This window comes from Mytilus californianus, unplaced genomic scaffold (genome assembly GCF_021869535.1).
Source record: "Mytilus californianus isolate M0D057914Y unplaced genomic scaffold, xbMytCali1.0.p SCAF_2, whole genome shotgun sequence".
Classification (NCBI taxonomy): Eukaryota; Metazoa; Mollusca; class Bivalvia; order Mytilida; family Mytilidae; genus Mytilus; species Mytilus californianus.
The window spans coordinates 72,561,925-72,579,761 of NW_026262668.1; the positions used below are offsets into that span (position 1 = coordinate 72,561,925).

Here is a 17,837-nt window from a genome sequence, read left to right on the forward strand (position 1 = left end):
TAAAGTTAAACGTACAAGAAACTAATTTTCATTTTTATTGTGATTCGACGGAAGCGGGAAAACAATGCCATGGAATTGTCATTTCCTTATTTCCCCTGAAAACATATCTTAAACTAGCGAATGGGGATTTTGTTTTCATATGAAAATCGGCAATTCAGAGCTAATAACCATCAAGCTTGACTTAGTTATATGAGTGATTAATCTCGTAGTAATTATTTTCAAATGTATAAAGTTTAAAATGGCATTTTATATGAGGGACACGGCACATTTACGTTTTTTATAATAAACAATTCAATATTTAATAATATACGAGAGAAAAAAAAATAATACATCGACGTGTCTTAAATATAAAAAAATTAATATGCAACAGACACTACCAGAGGGCACAGCCGTTTCAATGAAATCGTGCGATATTAATTGACCGAAACACATGACCTCTCCAGTTCTCCATCGATCATACTGATTCGTTGGTCCTAAAGCCGAATCTGATACCAAATTGCTGAGAGTTCTTGGGTTTGGTAGTTTGTTCGGGTAACCTCTAGGAAGACTTTTTCCTGTCAAAAATACAAAATGGTATCTCATATATGCTGAATTGAAAACAAGAACGGCTATGAACGCATAGGAAACAGGGAAGGCTACAAATTATGGCAACTGTTGTTTACCGATGTTCAAATATCATCAATCGATTAAGAAGACAAATCAAGATAACAAAAGAAAAACTTAGAGCATCGCAGGAATTCAAAAAGGAGCTATGCATGCACCACTCGCCATGCGATTCCACACTCAGTCACAATCAGGAATGGGACATAATCTACCAAATAACAGATTACCTGAATATTCTGGTATCTAAACATGTCGCTAGTACATTGAGACATTGAAATTTTGATTAGTCAACTAATTTGTGACAGAGCAAGCGATAGCGCTTTTAATGTTGTGATTCATAATAGAAGTCACTATTGGAATTCTTTGATAAAATGAAAAATATTGATGTAAAAGTATAAGGCTACAAAGAGTGGACGTGGTCTATATTTATAAATTTCTTCATAAATTGGTGTATTAGATATGATTATTTGTATATGTAGATTATGAAGTTGATATAATACAAATAACAACTTCCAAGCTAATTCGATGCACCACTTACATATGTCGAAAACGCATTGCTCAAAACCAAGTATTGAAAATCTTAAAGTATCAATAGTTTAAAAGCAATGAACCCAAAATTGAAATGACAACACAAATAGAGACTAAATGCGTGGAGACATTTAGTCCTTTTGTGGATAATCGATCGAATTATACCTGTCATTCCATCCGGCACTCTTTAAAATCAACTTGAAATAGCAAGCTAACTGTGCATTTGCAATTTATTTATCTTCAGTGGTGCTTTACACCAATTGTTTTCAGTCTGAATATTTCATAAGTTGGAAAATGTAAAATTAAAACAAAAGGACACCAACATTATTTTTAAATATACCCCTCTGCATTTGAAGGATAGCATAAACATTTAACAATTTGGTAAGGCTTATTCATAAACGAAAAATGTCTGTAGTACCAATTCAAAATATCATGACATTTCAAAAGAACTAAGTGTTGTTCTAGTGATACGTTTCAAAACTTTGCAGTCAACCAATATGATATCAATCCATGTGGTTCTTGTAGTCATACAAAATAACAAGATACGATGGCAATTCTGATGCACCATTTACCGATTTCGAAAATATATTTCCAGTCATTAATGACTTGAAATGATACGCATAAAAATATTTTCATACATTGCAAAATTAGTGTAACAAAGAACACTAACATACATATGCAGATTTATTCAGAAAACTTGTTAAACTAGAAAACATTTTTTTTCATATAAATCATATACTTTTCTTTTTTTTGATAATCCCGGAATTAAAGTTAAAACCAGGAACTGGATTTTCTACTTTGAATATATGTTCAACATGTACCATCTGAAATTAGGCATCACATTATGTATAGTTTCATTTACTTATGTTTCAATGTTATTTTCTATTTTAACTGGTAACTAAGGTCTTACCGTCCTCATATGCCACCATTGGATTTCCATCCTTGTCCGTCAATCTTCTCAGTTTGGTATCACCTTTTCCCCAAGTGGGATTTCTCAAGTTATTACATGACCCATCAATTGTTCTATATCTCGCATTTTTCGGACAATCTAAATGTAGAATATTAACATTTATTTACATGAACGTTGTTTTTTTGTTGGTGTTTAACGCTACTTTCAGCTCCTTTATCATGGTGGCCGCTTTAATTTTTTTGGAGGAAGCCGGAGAACCCATAGAGAACAACCGACCTTACAAAATGCATAACATTGTGTTACCGATACAATGAAATAAGACACGAAGGTTAAACACATTAATGCTTTCATTCAATAAGAGAACTGACTTCGAACAATTGACTGCTCTCTAACTGTTTTCATCTGCTCGCACTTCCAGGCGGAAAGCCATTATCAAAAACAAAACTGACATTATTCTATATATTTAACTACTACTTGTTTATCTGTTAATAAAACGAGATGTGGGGTATATGTAATTGAGACTGTTGTCCAACAAAACAAAAACAAAAAGTAACAGTAAAAGCATTCAACGAAGGTCTTCAATAATCGAACAGTGTCTACACCTTATGTCATGGTCTAAAGCATACTTCATATAATCTTTAACTCAAGACCAGCCTGTATCATTTGTGAGGTTTAAACTAAACATTATCTATTAGGTCTTGTACTTTTCCGATGAGGTTTTTGAGAAAAATGACAAAATCATTGCTCTTAAACCTTTTGCTCGGACGCCGATCAATGAATGCTGTTTTAAGTTAATCATATTTCTATTTGCTCTTGAATATCGGAACAAATGGTTAATTAAAATTCTAATCTCCATTCTATTCATCAATTCAATTATTTTTTACATATATAATTGTTATTTCAACAAATGTTTGCGATCCGGATATTGGCATCACAGTTATTCATACAATCGTATGACGGCGTTAACAGTCCCATTTAAGGAAAGACTTACGCTTGTTTCTATTGAGTAATGATCTCATGACAAAGTGCATGGTAAACGCGTCATTTATGAAAGGATTCCAAATGTTGAACCATACAAAGATAAAGATACATGTGAGATGTCTAAAACAGGTTGTTGATTTTTCATTAGAAATTGTCGATATGTATTGTACTCATTCGAAACAAAGTCTTAATAAGATCCTCTGAAGGTAGGAACAAACTGAAGCAAAATAGTCTCCAGATACATGTATATTGATTTTGTCTTTTCAATTAGTTAGCCTTGATTAAGAGATTGTTAATATATTTTACAATCCTGGTTAACTTAAAATTATGGATGTTCCAGAGACAATTAGGTTTGCTTTATTCGTAAGCCTTGTGTCCTTAAAAAAACTTAAATAAACGACTCGAAGCCAGCCTCTTTTACAAACGAAAGGATTTTAATTTTCGTATCGCCAACTTCTAAGTCTTTCGAATTAACGTGATATTTGTTCCATCCTTTTGTGTTCACTATTCTTACTGCTACGATATGCGAGAGGATGTTCTCATTATATAATGTGACATGGAAAACCATTCACAGACATATTTGGAAAAAATTGAAATCTTCACAAATTCTACGGTCAGCATCATGTTTTGTACAAGGCATGTACTATAGTTATCTAAGTAATATATTACACATGTCAACAACCTTCAATCAGACATGACTCACTTTTAATAATGTACCTGACCTTGAAACTGCAAGACAATTGACACAAGTGTGATCTGTGATGCACGCATGATCTATAATCTCTACCTTGATAAAGCACTTGATCTCACTCCATTTAGAGTTAATGCGTTTTCAGGTACTTCCACTTCTGTGCAACTTGACATTTGAAACCATAAATCAACTTATGTTTGCGTATACATTTTTGCAATTAGGTCTTTTTAGCCAACTTTGTGAAAATTTATTTCGCGATTTTCGAACTAGATAGAATGGGTTTACATTTCATATAAAATAAACGTTGAATATACTCATGACTTAAAAAAACCACATTCATTTTTCCAAATGTATATTTTTTCATAAAATTGAGAATGGAAATGGGGAATGTGTCAAAGAGGCAACAACCCGACCATAGAGCAGACAACAGCCAAAGGCCACCAATGGGTCTTCAATGCAGCGAGAAACTCCCGCACCCGGAGGCGTCCTTCAGCTGGCCCCTAAACAAATATGTATACTAGTTCAGTGATAATGACCGTCATACTAAACTCCAAATTATACACAAGAAACTAAAATTAAAAATGATACAAGACTAACAAAGGCCAGAGTCTCCTGACTTGGGACAGGCGCAAAAATGCGGCGGGGTTAAACATGTTTTTTGAGATCTCAATCCGCCCCCTATACCTCTAGCCAATGTAGAAAAAACAAACGCACAACAGTACGCACAGTAAAACTCAGTTTAAGAGAAGTCCGAGTCCGATGTCAGAATAGGAAACAAAAGAAAATAAACAAAATGACAGTAATACATAAATAACAACAGACTACTGGCAGTTACTGACATGCCAGCTCCAGACCGCAATCAAACTGATTGAAAGATTATGTTTTCATCATATGAATATCAGGCACAATCCCTCCTGTTAAGGGTTTAGCATTATACCATCATAAAATATATGAGAAGAACATAACCCGTGTCATGCCAACAACTGGTTTTAGAATAAATATGTTTAATTCCGATGCAAAGACCCTATAAGTGAATCAATATTGAAGCCAAAATATGCAATCTTTAATGACCTGACAACAGTATCGTAACTATATCCCTTCTTAATAAGTCTGTTTAAAGGTTTAGTTAGCTTTTGAGGTGAATACTGACATTTTTGTGCTTTGTAAAGAATATTACCATAAAAGATTGGATGTGAAATACCCGAACGTATAAGATGTCTGCATGTTGAGTTATATTTACGAATGATTTCCTTATACCGATGATAAAATTTAGTAAATGTTTTGAATAGTTTATGATATCGAAAACCCTGGTGTAATAATTTTTCAGTAATACATAAATTTCTCTCGCTAAAATCTAATACGTTGTTACATACACGAGCGAATCGTACAAGTTGAGATATATAAACACCATAAGATGGTGACAAGGGAACGTCACCATCTAAAAATGGATAATTAACGATAGGAAATGAAAAATCATCTCTTTTATCATAATTTTTTGTATTAAGCTTCCCGTTAATGGTATAGATATCAAGATCGAGGAAAGGACAGTGGTCATTGTTAGTATTACCTTTATTTAAAGTAAGTTCAACAGGATAAATTTCTTTAGTATACATACTGAAGTCGTCATTATTGAGAGCCAATATATCATCCAAATATCTAAAAGTATTGTTAAATTTTTGCATCAGATGTTGTTTCGATGGGTCTGTGCTGATTTTAGTCATAAATTGTAACTCATAACAATACAAAAACAGTTCCGCAATAAGTGGTGTACAGTTAGTCCCCATTGGAATTCCGATAATTTGACGATATACGGAATCTCCAAAGCGAACAAAAATGTTATCAAGTAAAAATTCAAGGGCATATATAGTATCAAAGCATGTCCAATTGAAACTACTAAAAAATGACCTAAAAGAGTTTGAACATATGTATCGCATTCCGACTTTTTAAATGCCCATTTAATTAGGTGTGTGAATTTTTTCTTAATAAGAATATGAGGCAAAGTGGTATATAGGGTAGAAAAATCAAAACTTTGAACAGATTCAAAATCACCAATATATGCATGCAATTTATCAAGTACTTCCAACGAGTTTTTGAAACTCCAAAAGTAGTTAATTCCACTATTTTCAAAGGCCTTATTTGAACAATTTATTATCAAGTTTTTGATTGTACCAAGTGTACTAGTAAGTAGAATAGACAATTTAGTAGTGGAACAATGACTTGAAGACGAAATAAATCTATATTTGTAAGGTGATTTGTGTAGCTTCGGAAGCCAGTACATAGTTGGGACTTTCATTGTATTTGGTTCTGCTTGTAAAGAAGTAGCTAATAGTTTATGTTTGTTACAGATATCGTTTTCTGAAAATGAAGTCAGTTGGAATGTTGGTGAATTCGTGATTTCCTTTTGCAGAACCTCAATGTAAAATTTACGTCAAACTATAATGATATTAATAGCAGCTTTATCAGCCAGGACAAAAACAAATTCCTTGCCAATTTGTTTTAGTTTATGTTTGATACGAGAAATAGGATTTTTATGGTTGTTGTTAAGAGTAAAATGTTCTTTAAAATGTTGTATACGTATATCAACTATCTTCATTACTGAATTAAAAAAAGAGTCCAAAGATTTTTTGTCAGCTTTTTCCCGTTTTATCCATTTCAAACAGTAAGCACGAAATGAGTCGTGGATGATATTACGACACTAATTCCAATTAATAATTGACGGGGGACGATATTTAGGTCCTTTTCTGAGGAATGATTTTAACTCTCGGTCGCGAACGATGTTAAGGTCTCCTGTTATAACATGGGAATTGGGGCTATAAGTGTATTCGGAATTACTACAATTACATGACGTAGGTGTATTTTCACTGATATTTACATCTTTACAGACTTGGCTATAATTAAACACAAATTTTTGGGTAGATTTCTTTTAAATATAACAAATAAGAGGGAGTTCAGTATTATCAAAATATCCAGGAATTTGTTCTTTAACAGAATGGTCGTTAAAAATACCGGCAATATTTACAAAATCAAAACCTTTATTTACATACTTTATTTTAATAAAATGTTTTTTATGATCTTCAGGGCGATCAATTTTGGGAAACAGTTTAGAATAACAATATGCCATTATGATTTGAACGATTTCATACTTAGGACTGCAATATGAAATTGTGTTGCAAATCTCTAAAATTTTATCTAATTTATTTATAGGTAAAGAACAGAGCTTGGTTAATAGATAAATAGATAATGTCTGCCGTTGTTTTTTTAAATAGAAATTAGGTCCGAAATATTTGTACGGTTGGTCCGAAATTTTCTTTGATTGCGATTTTTTCTACGCCCATGAGAACGGTTTTTACGAACAGTTTTAGAAACTATATCCAAAATGTTAACAGAATCGGTTCTTGATATATTACCAATTCCCATGATATTATCATTAAGACCGAGAGGGTAGACTGTCTGTAATTTTTTAATCCAATTTAAGGTAGCACAATACAAAGATTTTATACCTCCAATTCCCCAGTTTAAAAATGCTGTAACTTTCTTTATAATGCTTGAAAATTTATAAAAGTGGTATTTATGGATAGCTAACAGATTACTCTTTCAAATTAATGCAATGTTAGTATTATACAACAATTATGTAATCAATTATAATGTTAACTGTGTCTACAAAATTGTACAAGAAATTTCCACTTTCAATTGAAATTAGCTTCTTCATGGTAACCCCTAGAAAGTTGATTTTATTATATGTTGTTCCTAGAGCCATTATCTACAAAAGGGTGTCTCAGATTTCGGATAGAATGTATAGATAAAATTTTACACCTAATCAAACATTATCTACTTTTATGTGGTAAGGATGTTTACACTAATTACAGATTTATGAGAGAATGGAATACCATAGCAATAATTTGAGACACCCTTTTGTAGCTCCTGCTGTGTTGATTAAGATTTCGTTAAAATTTCCTGTATAGTTATAGAGATGAAAGAGCTAAATTCATTCAAGTGAACTGACCAAGATTTTGCCATTTATTGCATAATAATTGATTACATAATGATTGCATAACAGAAATATTGCATTCATTTAAAAGATTAATCTTTTATCTATCTATATATACCTCTTTTATTAATTTATATGCATTTTTAAGAAAGTAACATCTTTTTAAAGGTTGGAGATTGGAAGTAAAAAAATCTTTGTATTGTGCTACCTTAATTCAATTATTTTCCGTGATCGTACAAACTTTGAATGAGATTCACCAGGCTGCTTATTTACTACCCCTAAAGGTTGAACTGTTAAATATTTAATAGGATGATTGTGCTTTTTAAGATGTTGATAAATGATACTTTTGAATTTATTGGGTCTTTTAAAACGATACAGGTGTTCTTGCGTGCGTTTAGATAAATATCGTCCAGTTTCACCTACGTACTGAATACCGCATCCCGGTTTGTTTCATGTGAGTAAATAAATAATACATGCATGATAAGTGGCTATACAATAAAAATAAAACCTTATGTTCATAACACTTGTTTTTTGTTTTGTTTTGGAGTTTTAATAGGTGTGTTATATATACTGTTTGTTAGTATTAAATTCGAGGCAACAGTAGTTTACCGATGTTCAAATCTCTTATATCGGTTTAGAAGATACAAATCAAGTAATTCACAAAAAGGAGCTAGACCGGATGAGTCGACAGTGTAAGCATATCCGGCTATGTATGTATCAATCGCCATGCAAATCCACACTCTGTCAAAATGTCACGATCGGGAATAGTACGCAATCGGTTAATAAACAGATTAAACGACTATTGTATTTTAATTTAAATATGTAAGACCACGCACATATGTCGCTAGTGAGATGAAACACAGATATATCGTAACGGTCGTGATGATCATCGTTAAACTTATGTAGTGTCGATATCAGTCTTTTTTTTTATCATAACTCCGTTTAAGTAGTTTTTCATTCAGGAGCACACCTCTGTTAATGAAATGAAATTCGTATAGTGTGAACAAGATTGAGCGTAAAGTATTAATTGAGAAATTATAAACCATACGATTAGGCAGAGGATATGTTGCTGCTGAGAAATGAAGAGTTGACAATTGGAAAGATGAAATCATAACGTTTATCATATATTCTAGTTTTAAGTCATTAGCTATATCAATATCGAGAAAAATATCAAGATATGAATTTGACCTCATAGTCTTGGTTGTGTCCTTAATCTCAAGTTCCCTGGGACATATGAGACGCAATCACACATTAAAATATGAATTATTAAATAAAAGATATGATGTAGAATTTTATCTGCGAAGTTAGTCCACTTTTTGAGAATACATCGAATATCAGCAAACGCACTATGAACTATATATACAACTTTTGACAGGATTTTACCCATTTAATCTTCAAAAAACCAAAACTGTACGACTTTTAAACTTTTAATTCTCACGAAAAAATAGTTTTGATCGATGAAACATGTGAAAGTAAGGCTTTCGGTGAGTAGATGTGATTATGTCGTGTTTATTTTATCTCCTCATTATTTTCATACGAAAAAAAAACAATAAAAATTTCATATTGGGCTTGCTTTTTTATATCATAAGAAATAATTATTCAATTCAAAGTACATTTGTAGCATTTTTTTTATGTTACCGCTTTCTTTAAGTGACACTTTTATGGCACAAATAACACCTTCATGATCGTTAATCTTCTGATCACTCGATCTAGGGTAAATTAGTGTCATCACTTCTGTTTATACGTGACGATTTGTAAGCATAGATGAATCAGGTTATTTCTGAAAGCAATTATTTAATTAGAAATGCATAGAGGTTCCGCGGAATTCTGTGTCTCGCCTACGATTACTGCTGTCAGTGTAAAAATGTTATGTTGACTTAAAAAGTGAGTCCAGTTATCAGTAAAATACAGAATTTAAAAAAAAATCAAATTTTCTCTTCAGAGCTTTTTCTTGGTCTTGAAGGTTAGCTTCTCTCTTAGTTTCATAACAATCCGTGAAGGTTAACCAACTTATCATGTCAAAAAAAATGTAATCCGAGATTGTTTGTTAATGTTAACTGTGAAAAACTAAGTCCATCTATCAGAAAAGTACTGAAAATGAAAATATATTTTCAAAAGTTTGCTTCAGACATTATCTCTTAATCATAAAAAAAGTTTCATAAAATTTTATGAAGGTTTGACAAAAATTTGATGTGTAACAAAGTTTGACCACAGACTACATCTGCTTGTTAATTGTAAATAAAATAAGTCAACTTATCAGTAAAAATACGGAAAATTTTCAAAATATTGCTCTGGATACTGTATTTTGGTCATTAATAAGCTTCTGTCCAAATTTCATAAAAATTCCATGAAGGTTTGACAAAGTTATTGATGACTGAAAAACTTTATCCTCAGACTGAATCTGAATGTTAAATGTGAATTTAAGTCCATTTATCAGTAAAAAAAGGAAAAAAATAAAAAAAAATATTTTCAAACTTTTGCTCTGGATACTGTATTTTGGTCATAAACAAGCTTCTGTCCAAATTTCATAAAAAAATTCCATGAAGGTTTGACAAAGTAATTGATGTTGACGCCAACGCCGACGCCGACGACGAAATCTAGAATCGCTATGTCTCGCTTTCGCGACATAAATATTACAGGCTCGACACAAATTTGATGAATGTTGTCAGTATGGAAAGACGAACAAGTAAGTGAAAATGAACACCTTATTTTGCAATGTCCCGCAAATCATTATAAAACAGCATATGATTATTTTCAAGAATCATAGTTTCTGATGGCTTCAAATTCTTCACTCGATTTTTTTCAGAAAAATAAAATTCACGAATTTAAAAACCAAAGAACATGTAACTTTTGCTCAAACCACGAAAATTGATACCCACGAATAAAAATACTTTCACAGTATATATTATGCTTTATCCACCGTTTTCTACAAAAAAGTAAACTAACAAAAATTCCGTACTCAAAGGAAAATTCAAAACGGATAGTCCCTTATAAAATGACAAAACTAAAAGCTCAAACACATCAAACGAATGGTAAATAAATTTCATATTCCTGACTTGGTACAGGCATTTCCTTATGTAGAAAATGGAAGATTAAACCTGCTTTTATAACTTTTATAGCTAGCTTAACCTCTTACTTGTATGACAGTCGCATAAAATTCCGTTATATTGGCAGCAATTTATGAACAAAATAAACAGACATAATAGGTAAAAATGTCAAAAATAGGAGTACAGCAGTCAACATTGTGTGTATAATCTTAATCACTATAAAAAAAAACATAAGGAAATGCCTTTACCAAGTCAGGAATATGACAGTTGTTTTCCATTTGTTTGATGTGTTTGAGCTTTTGATTTTGCCATTTTATAAAGGACTTTCCGTTTTGAATTTCACTTGGAGTACGGCATTTTTGTAATTCTATGATTTATTTGTGAGACATAACACTCTCTTGCTTTCATTAAAAATTAAAATATTGTTTTAAAGAAATAACAGTTTCGTAATGGCAATAGAAAACTATGCAACTTGTTTTAAAGTTCTATTGATTAATTGTAATATGTTACTTGTATTGACATTGTTTTTAAAATGACAAGGATTGATTAATCACTAAAATATAATTTAAAAAAACGCCTATCTGTTGTTTCTTGTTTCATTAGAATGATATATCATTTTTGAATTCTTTAAATATATTTTTTTCTTTTCACCAATATTATATTTTTTTATTTTTCAAGCAATTATCTTTGATAGGATAGAATAGTTTACAAAAACTTAATGAGCTTTAACTCTTTCAAATTTACCTAAAATAATTTCAATTTTCATGCAGCAGTAAATACATTTATAACATTTGCCTAGTTGAATACTTTCATTAAAGACAGTGATCATCAAACAAATACATAAAATATCTAATGACAAAATTACGGAATCAAAAAGAGGAAGTTCATGAAAACTGACAAAACCAAATGCTTGACTATATCAACCACCGGAACGACTGGAAACAACTGTCATATCCACTACAAACCAGTAAAAGTATGAAATGGCCTATATCTGTACTCGACTGTACTGATTTTTACTCGACCAGTCTGAATTGGTCTGAATTTTACTCGATATTACTCGACCTCAATCTTAACCATACTCGACTGTACTGATTTGTACTTGACCCTTATCTTTGCCATTGAAAAAAGTCTGAACCTCTACTCGACCAGTCTGAAACAGTCTTATCCCATTTTCGACCTGTAATAGACCATTACTCGACCAGTTCTCAACCTATTTTTTTCAGTCTGAACCATACTCGACTAAAGGTCTGATACAAACTTGACCAAATTCTGAACAATACTCGACCAGTCTGAACCATATCTCTACTTTTTAAAATTTAACTGTTTATATGACTAATGACTATCTTTTTAACTGACATGACAACAGCCACAATAAAGTCAGGATATATTTACAGATTTTCTTTTACCTGAAAAACACACCTGTACTGAGGGTAATATGTTTTGGGGTTTTTTTTACAAAACTTAATTCACCTAAAATCTTGAATAAAAACTACATAGGTTTCATGGTTACATACAATAGCTATAAGACTATCTTTTTAACTGATGTAACAACAGCCAACAAAATCATTGAAATTGTTTAACCTTATTTCAGAAATATACCTAAAACGGATAAAAAATTAAAGAAAAGATTAAAATTGTTCTTCTGATCAGGGGTAAACTATAAAGTAATACCTCCTGATGGGGGCACATACATTAAACAGAGCACACCTGGTTAGAGAGAAATAAATTTTAAATCACATCAAAACTTAAATCACAACGCTTTTTGAATTCACTAGAAAAATAATACACGAGTTTATAGAAAAATATGATTTTCTATTTACCTGTAAAACACACCTGTACTAAGGTAATTATCCCTTATGAAGGTGCTTCTTGTATGCCATGTCTTTAATTTTGACAAAATTTAATTAATCAACTTAAATTTTTACTGCAACTTTGGAACATAATTCCTTTCTGAATAGGTTATCAAGGATTGCCATGGAAGTTCTATAATATTAAATTCTTGGTTTTACAAAACAAATGTGTCATTTTTAAAATTAATTAAGTTGTTTTATATATAATATAAAAAAATGGCAGTAACCATAAAATATTCAAAAAGAATTGAATATCATTTAAGATTTTTGAATAATGGTCCATAGTTCTAGTATTTTTGATTAACATAATGCAATGTGAGCATCATGTATATAAAAATTCATTTTACCGAAAACTTAATTTATTACAGAATATTGTTTTTTAAATGTAATCCGACCAGTGCCTTTAAACATCTCGTTTCTACTTTTTTTTTAGAGGTGATATACCTTGTATATATATAAAGCGTTGACGAATATGGTGTTGATGATTATATTATGTTTATTGTGAAATTTAGGTTTCAATTCTATATTGAATACATTTTGGATTTCAAATTGTTGTTAAAAATCGTTCCTAAATTAATGAAATACAAAAGATAGATGCAGAAATAGGTCTAGGTTGGTTAAGACTTGGTCGAGTATGGTTCAGACCAGGACGAGTATGGTTCAGACTACGTCGAGTATGGTTCAGACTAGGTCGAGCATGGTTCAGACTTGGTCGAGAATGGTTAAGACTTGGTCGAGTATGGTTCAGACACTTATAAAAAGGTTAAGTTCTGGTCGAGTAAAGGTCAAGTACAAGTTCAGACTGTTAAGTATGGTTCAGACTACTGTCGAAAAATATCGTGCAAATTTCAGACCAAAACAGACTGGTCGAGTAAAAATCAGTACAGTCGAGTACAGATATAGACCAAAACAGACTTTTACTGGTTTGAAGTGATTCTTGACTTGGTACAGGCATTTTCAGAAGAACTTGGTGGTTAAAACTTAGTTTCACAGCTAGCTTAACCTCCCACTTGTATGACAGTTTACTATGGTTCCTTTTTTGACAATAGTGTGAGCAACCCAAACAAATATAAAAGAAAAGCCGAATACATATAAGGGATAATCAAACTCAATAGTCGAGCACAAACTGACAACGCCATGGCAAAAAACGAAAAACGACCAAAAGACAAACGATAATATACAAAACACAGCAAAGAAAACACAATTGATTAACATGACAACAATTTGGATCCAGCAGCCAAACTTAAAAAAAAAATTATGATAAAGTATGGACAACTATTTCTGGCATACACACATTCTCCCGATTAAGTACAGAAATAACAATTTAATACAAGGGTACCTAACCTAAAGATGAATTTAACTCATCATCTACTAATTGTTAAGTTAACACTGAATATTATCTATTATGCCTCGGTACTTTTCCGATGAACTTTTTGAGAAAAAGGACAAAACGTTCCTTGACAAACTCCTGGCTCAATAACCTTTTGCTGAAACACCGATCGGTATAAGCGGTTATGATACGTTATGCTCGTGCATGTTTACAATATACGGACTTCATATACAGGAGTGTGCTCCTAACGCAGAAAATGTTCCAACAAAGTTATGAGGAGGACAGATTAAAAATGACACTCCGTAAATTTTATGGACTCCATCACGAATTGGTTGATTCATACGATGTGTCTTTGTCCAAACTAACAAAGGACATTTTTACCACGTGTTAGATTGTGGTTTGCCATTACGTCGTCTGATCTTTTAAGTACCAAACGTGACTTATTCACGATTGTGACTGTTTTGCTGAGTGCGAATTCGCATTGCTATAAGACGTGTCACGGTATTTTTCTATCCAAATTCCTTGTATTTAGTTTTGATGTTATATTTGTTATTCTCATCGGATTTTGTCAAATGTCTTATCGTTTTATTATTTTTGATTCCAGCGTCACGAATAGTACTTTGCAGACGAAACGCGCATCTGGCGTACAAAATATTAAGCCTGGTATCTTTGATGAGTTTATTTATGTTTATCAAAAATTATAATATTAGTATCCGTTATTATTTAACATGAACGAATCAACCAATAAAAAGGCAAAATTAATAGAAAAAAGATATATTTCATTACCTTCTAGCGAAGTTGCAGTTTCTATTAAAATCTGTAATGAAAAAAATTAACTAGCACACATTTATGTAAATGAGATTGTTTAAAACTATTTCACTTTGCAAATAAAAATATGATATGTCACCACCAAACGTATCACTATTCTTTTAAGAGAAATATCATACGTGTTCAATATACAAGGGATAAAAACTGTAGTTTACGAATTTTGATCTGAAATGGCCATTTTGATCTGAATATCTTTTAAAAGACTGGTAGATAAACTAATAAGTCATTGTCAGTCTTTCAGTCAGTTTTCATACTTATCGACTGTGGTAAATTCATTATTGTTCAGAAAATTCGGTTGCTTGCTCAATAAATGCTATTTACATGTACACATAACAATATACTAAATTTTCTGAAAAGCTACTAAACAGTGCTGAATTGACTGCAAGCGAATTGTCTGAGCAGTACTGCATTTACTGTCGTCGATATTTCTGACAACAGATTTAAAGACTGAACATGACTTAAAAATTAATTGTTCAGACTTTTCAGATGATGTTAAGATCAAAATGACCGTTTCAGACTAAAATTCATTAAATTTACTAGTGCTAACTATATATGTTAATGTAATTAATTAACCGAGATTAAGTATATATATGATGAACAACTAGTTTCTATATCAATAAAAAGGAAACGAAAAGCATCAGAACGGGAAAATATAATTGGGAAACCTCTATATATTTATCAAGGTCTAAAAGTGTTTGCAGAAAAGGATTTGTAGTGTAAGAAAAAGACTAGTTTAAACGACATAAATTAATGCAATTGTTTCATGGTTACTGGTAAGGATAAAATTATGATACTCACCAATGTAGAAACAATAATGGTAATAAATGACATCTTTCTCATTTTACCTAAAAAAATTTGATAAGTGTAAAGGTAATCTTAATTTTACATAGCAAATTACATTCATTTTGTAAAAAGGACATCATTTATGTCTTAAAGATTTTTCAATGCGACATGACATTACCCGAAGACATCTCAGGCCACTGATGGTCATTTTACTATGTAACAATTAGATAAGTTTGGAATGATAGACTTCTTAAGTCATCCTCAACATTCTTCATACATGGATGTATACTTAACTATGCGATGAAAAGTATTGACGTCCAACTTTCTTATTACACAAAAGCATATCCATTCACTGCCTGTGGTGTGCGCAACCTAATTTTGTGTCATTATAATCTAAAAATCTTAATCTGTCATTTAAATGAATAAGCATTCATCTTGAAATATTATATCTTGATATATCTTGATGTAACTATTTGATATGCTGGAAGTGTGTGTATGTGTGTGTGTGGGGGAAAGGGGGGGGGGTGCAAACAGATCTTTTGGTAAATTCAATGTTCATTTTCATCTTTTGCTACGCATACTTTTTTTGTATCCAATTATCTCCTGCATTTTTGTGTTGCAGAATATTGTCACCCCTTTACAGATACATTTTTCAAGCAGATTTCATGATCTATTCCATATTTCACACATTCAGTTTCTGCTTAATACTTATGCAACCATCAAATATTTGCCAATAAAGACCTTGCATTTTAAATGATCTAAATAGTCTTTTAATACACCAGGTGTACGGTTTTGATTTTGTAAATATTGCCGGTATTTTTAACGACCATTCTGTTAAAGAACAAATTCCGGGATATTTTGATAATACTGAGCTCCCTCTTATTTGTTATATTTACAAGAAATCTACCCGGAAATTTGTGTTTAATTATAGCCAATTGTGTAAAGATGTTAATATCAGTGAAAATACACCTACTTCATGTAATTGCAGTAATTCCGAATACATTTATGGACCCATTTCCCATGTTATAACAGGAGATCTTAACATCGTTCAAGACCGAGAGTTAAAATCATTCCTCAGTAAAGGACCTAAATATCGTCCCCCGTCAATTATTAATTGGAATGAGTGTCGTAATATCATCCACGACTCACTCCATACTTACTGTTTGAAATGGATAAAACGGGAAAAAGCTGACAAAAAATCTTTGGACTCTTTTTTTAAATCAGTAATGAACATAGTTGATATACGTATTCAACATTTTAAAGAACATTTTACTCTTAACAATAACCACAATAAACCTATTTCTCGTATCAAACATAAACTAAAAGAACTAGCCAAGGAATTTGTTTTTGTCCCGGCCGATAAAGCTGCTAATAATATTATTATTGTTTGACGTAAATTTTACATTGAGGTTCTGAAAAAAGAAATCACCAATTCACCAACATTCCAACTGACTCCATTTTCAGAAAACGACATCTGTAACAAACATAAACTTTTAGCTACCGCTTTACAAGCAGAACCAAATACAATGAAAGTCCCAACTATGTATTGGCTTCCGAAGCTACACAAAACACCTTACAAATATAGATTCATTTCGTCTTCAAGCCATTGTTTCACTACTAAATTGTCTATTCTTCTTACCAGTACACTTGGTACAATGAAAAACCTGATAATAAATTGTTCAAATAAGGCCTTCGAAAATAGTGGAATTAATTACTTTTGGAGTGTCAAGAACTCGTTGGAAGTACTTGATAAATTGCATGCATATATTGGTGATTTTGAATCTGTTCAAAGTTTAGATTTTTCTACCCTATATACCACATTGCCCCTCATTCTTATTAAGAAAAAATTCACACACCGAATTAAATGGGCATTTAAAAAGTCAGAATGTGAATATATATGTTCAAACTCTTTTAGGTCATTTTTTAGTAGCAATAAACAAAAAAACTATGTCAATTGGACATGCTTTGATACTATATATGCCCTTGAATTTTTACTAGATAACATTTTTGTTCGCTTTGGAGATTCCGTATATCGTCAGGTTATCGGAATTCCAATGGGGACTAACTGTGCACCACTTATTGCGGACCTTTTTTTGTATTGCTATGAGTTACAATTTATGACAAAAATCAGCAAAGACCCATCGAAACAACATCTGATACACAAATTTAATAATACTTTTAGATATTTGGATGATATTTTGGCTCTCAATAATGACGACTTCAGTATGTATACTAAAGAAATTTATCCTGTTGAACTTACTTTAAATAAAGCTAATACTAACAATGACCACTGCCCTT

At 31.6% G+C, this 17,837-nt stretch overlaps 1 protein-coding gene across 1 annotated transcript in view; it reads right to left on the reverse strand.

Moving 5' to 3' along the window:
• Positions 1–17,837, reverse strand: part of LOC127728066 (chorion peroxidase-like) — a 52,301-nt gene that overhangs the window by 21,477 nt on the left and 12,987 nt on the right. Inside the window, exons 2-5 of the mRNA XM_052235258.1 lie at positions 15,555–15,601; positions 14,715–14,745; positions 2,042–2,179; positions 378–554 (exon numbers count right to left, since the gene is read on the reverse strand). Coding sequence (XP_052091218.1) covers positions 378–554; positions 2,042–2,179; positions 14,715–14,745; positions 15,555–15,601 — 393 coding nt within the window. The remainder of the gene's footprint in view (positions 1–377; positions 555–2,041; positions 2,180–14,714; positions 14,746–15,554; positions 15,602–17,837) is intronic.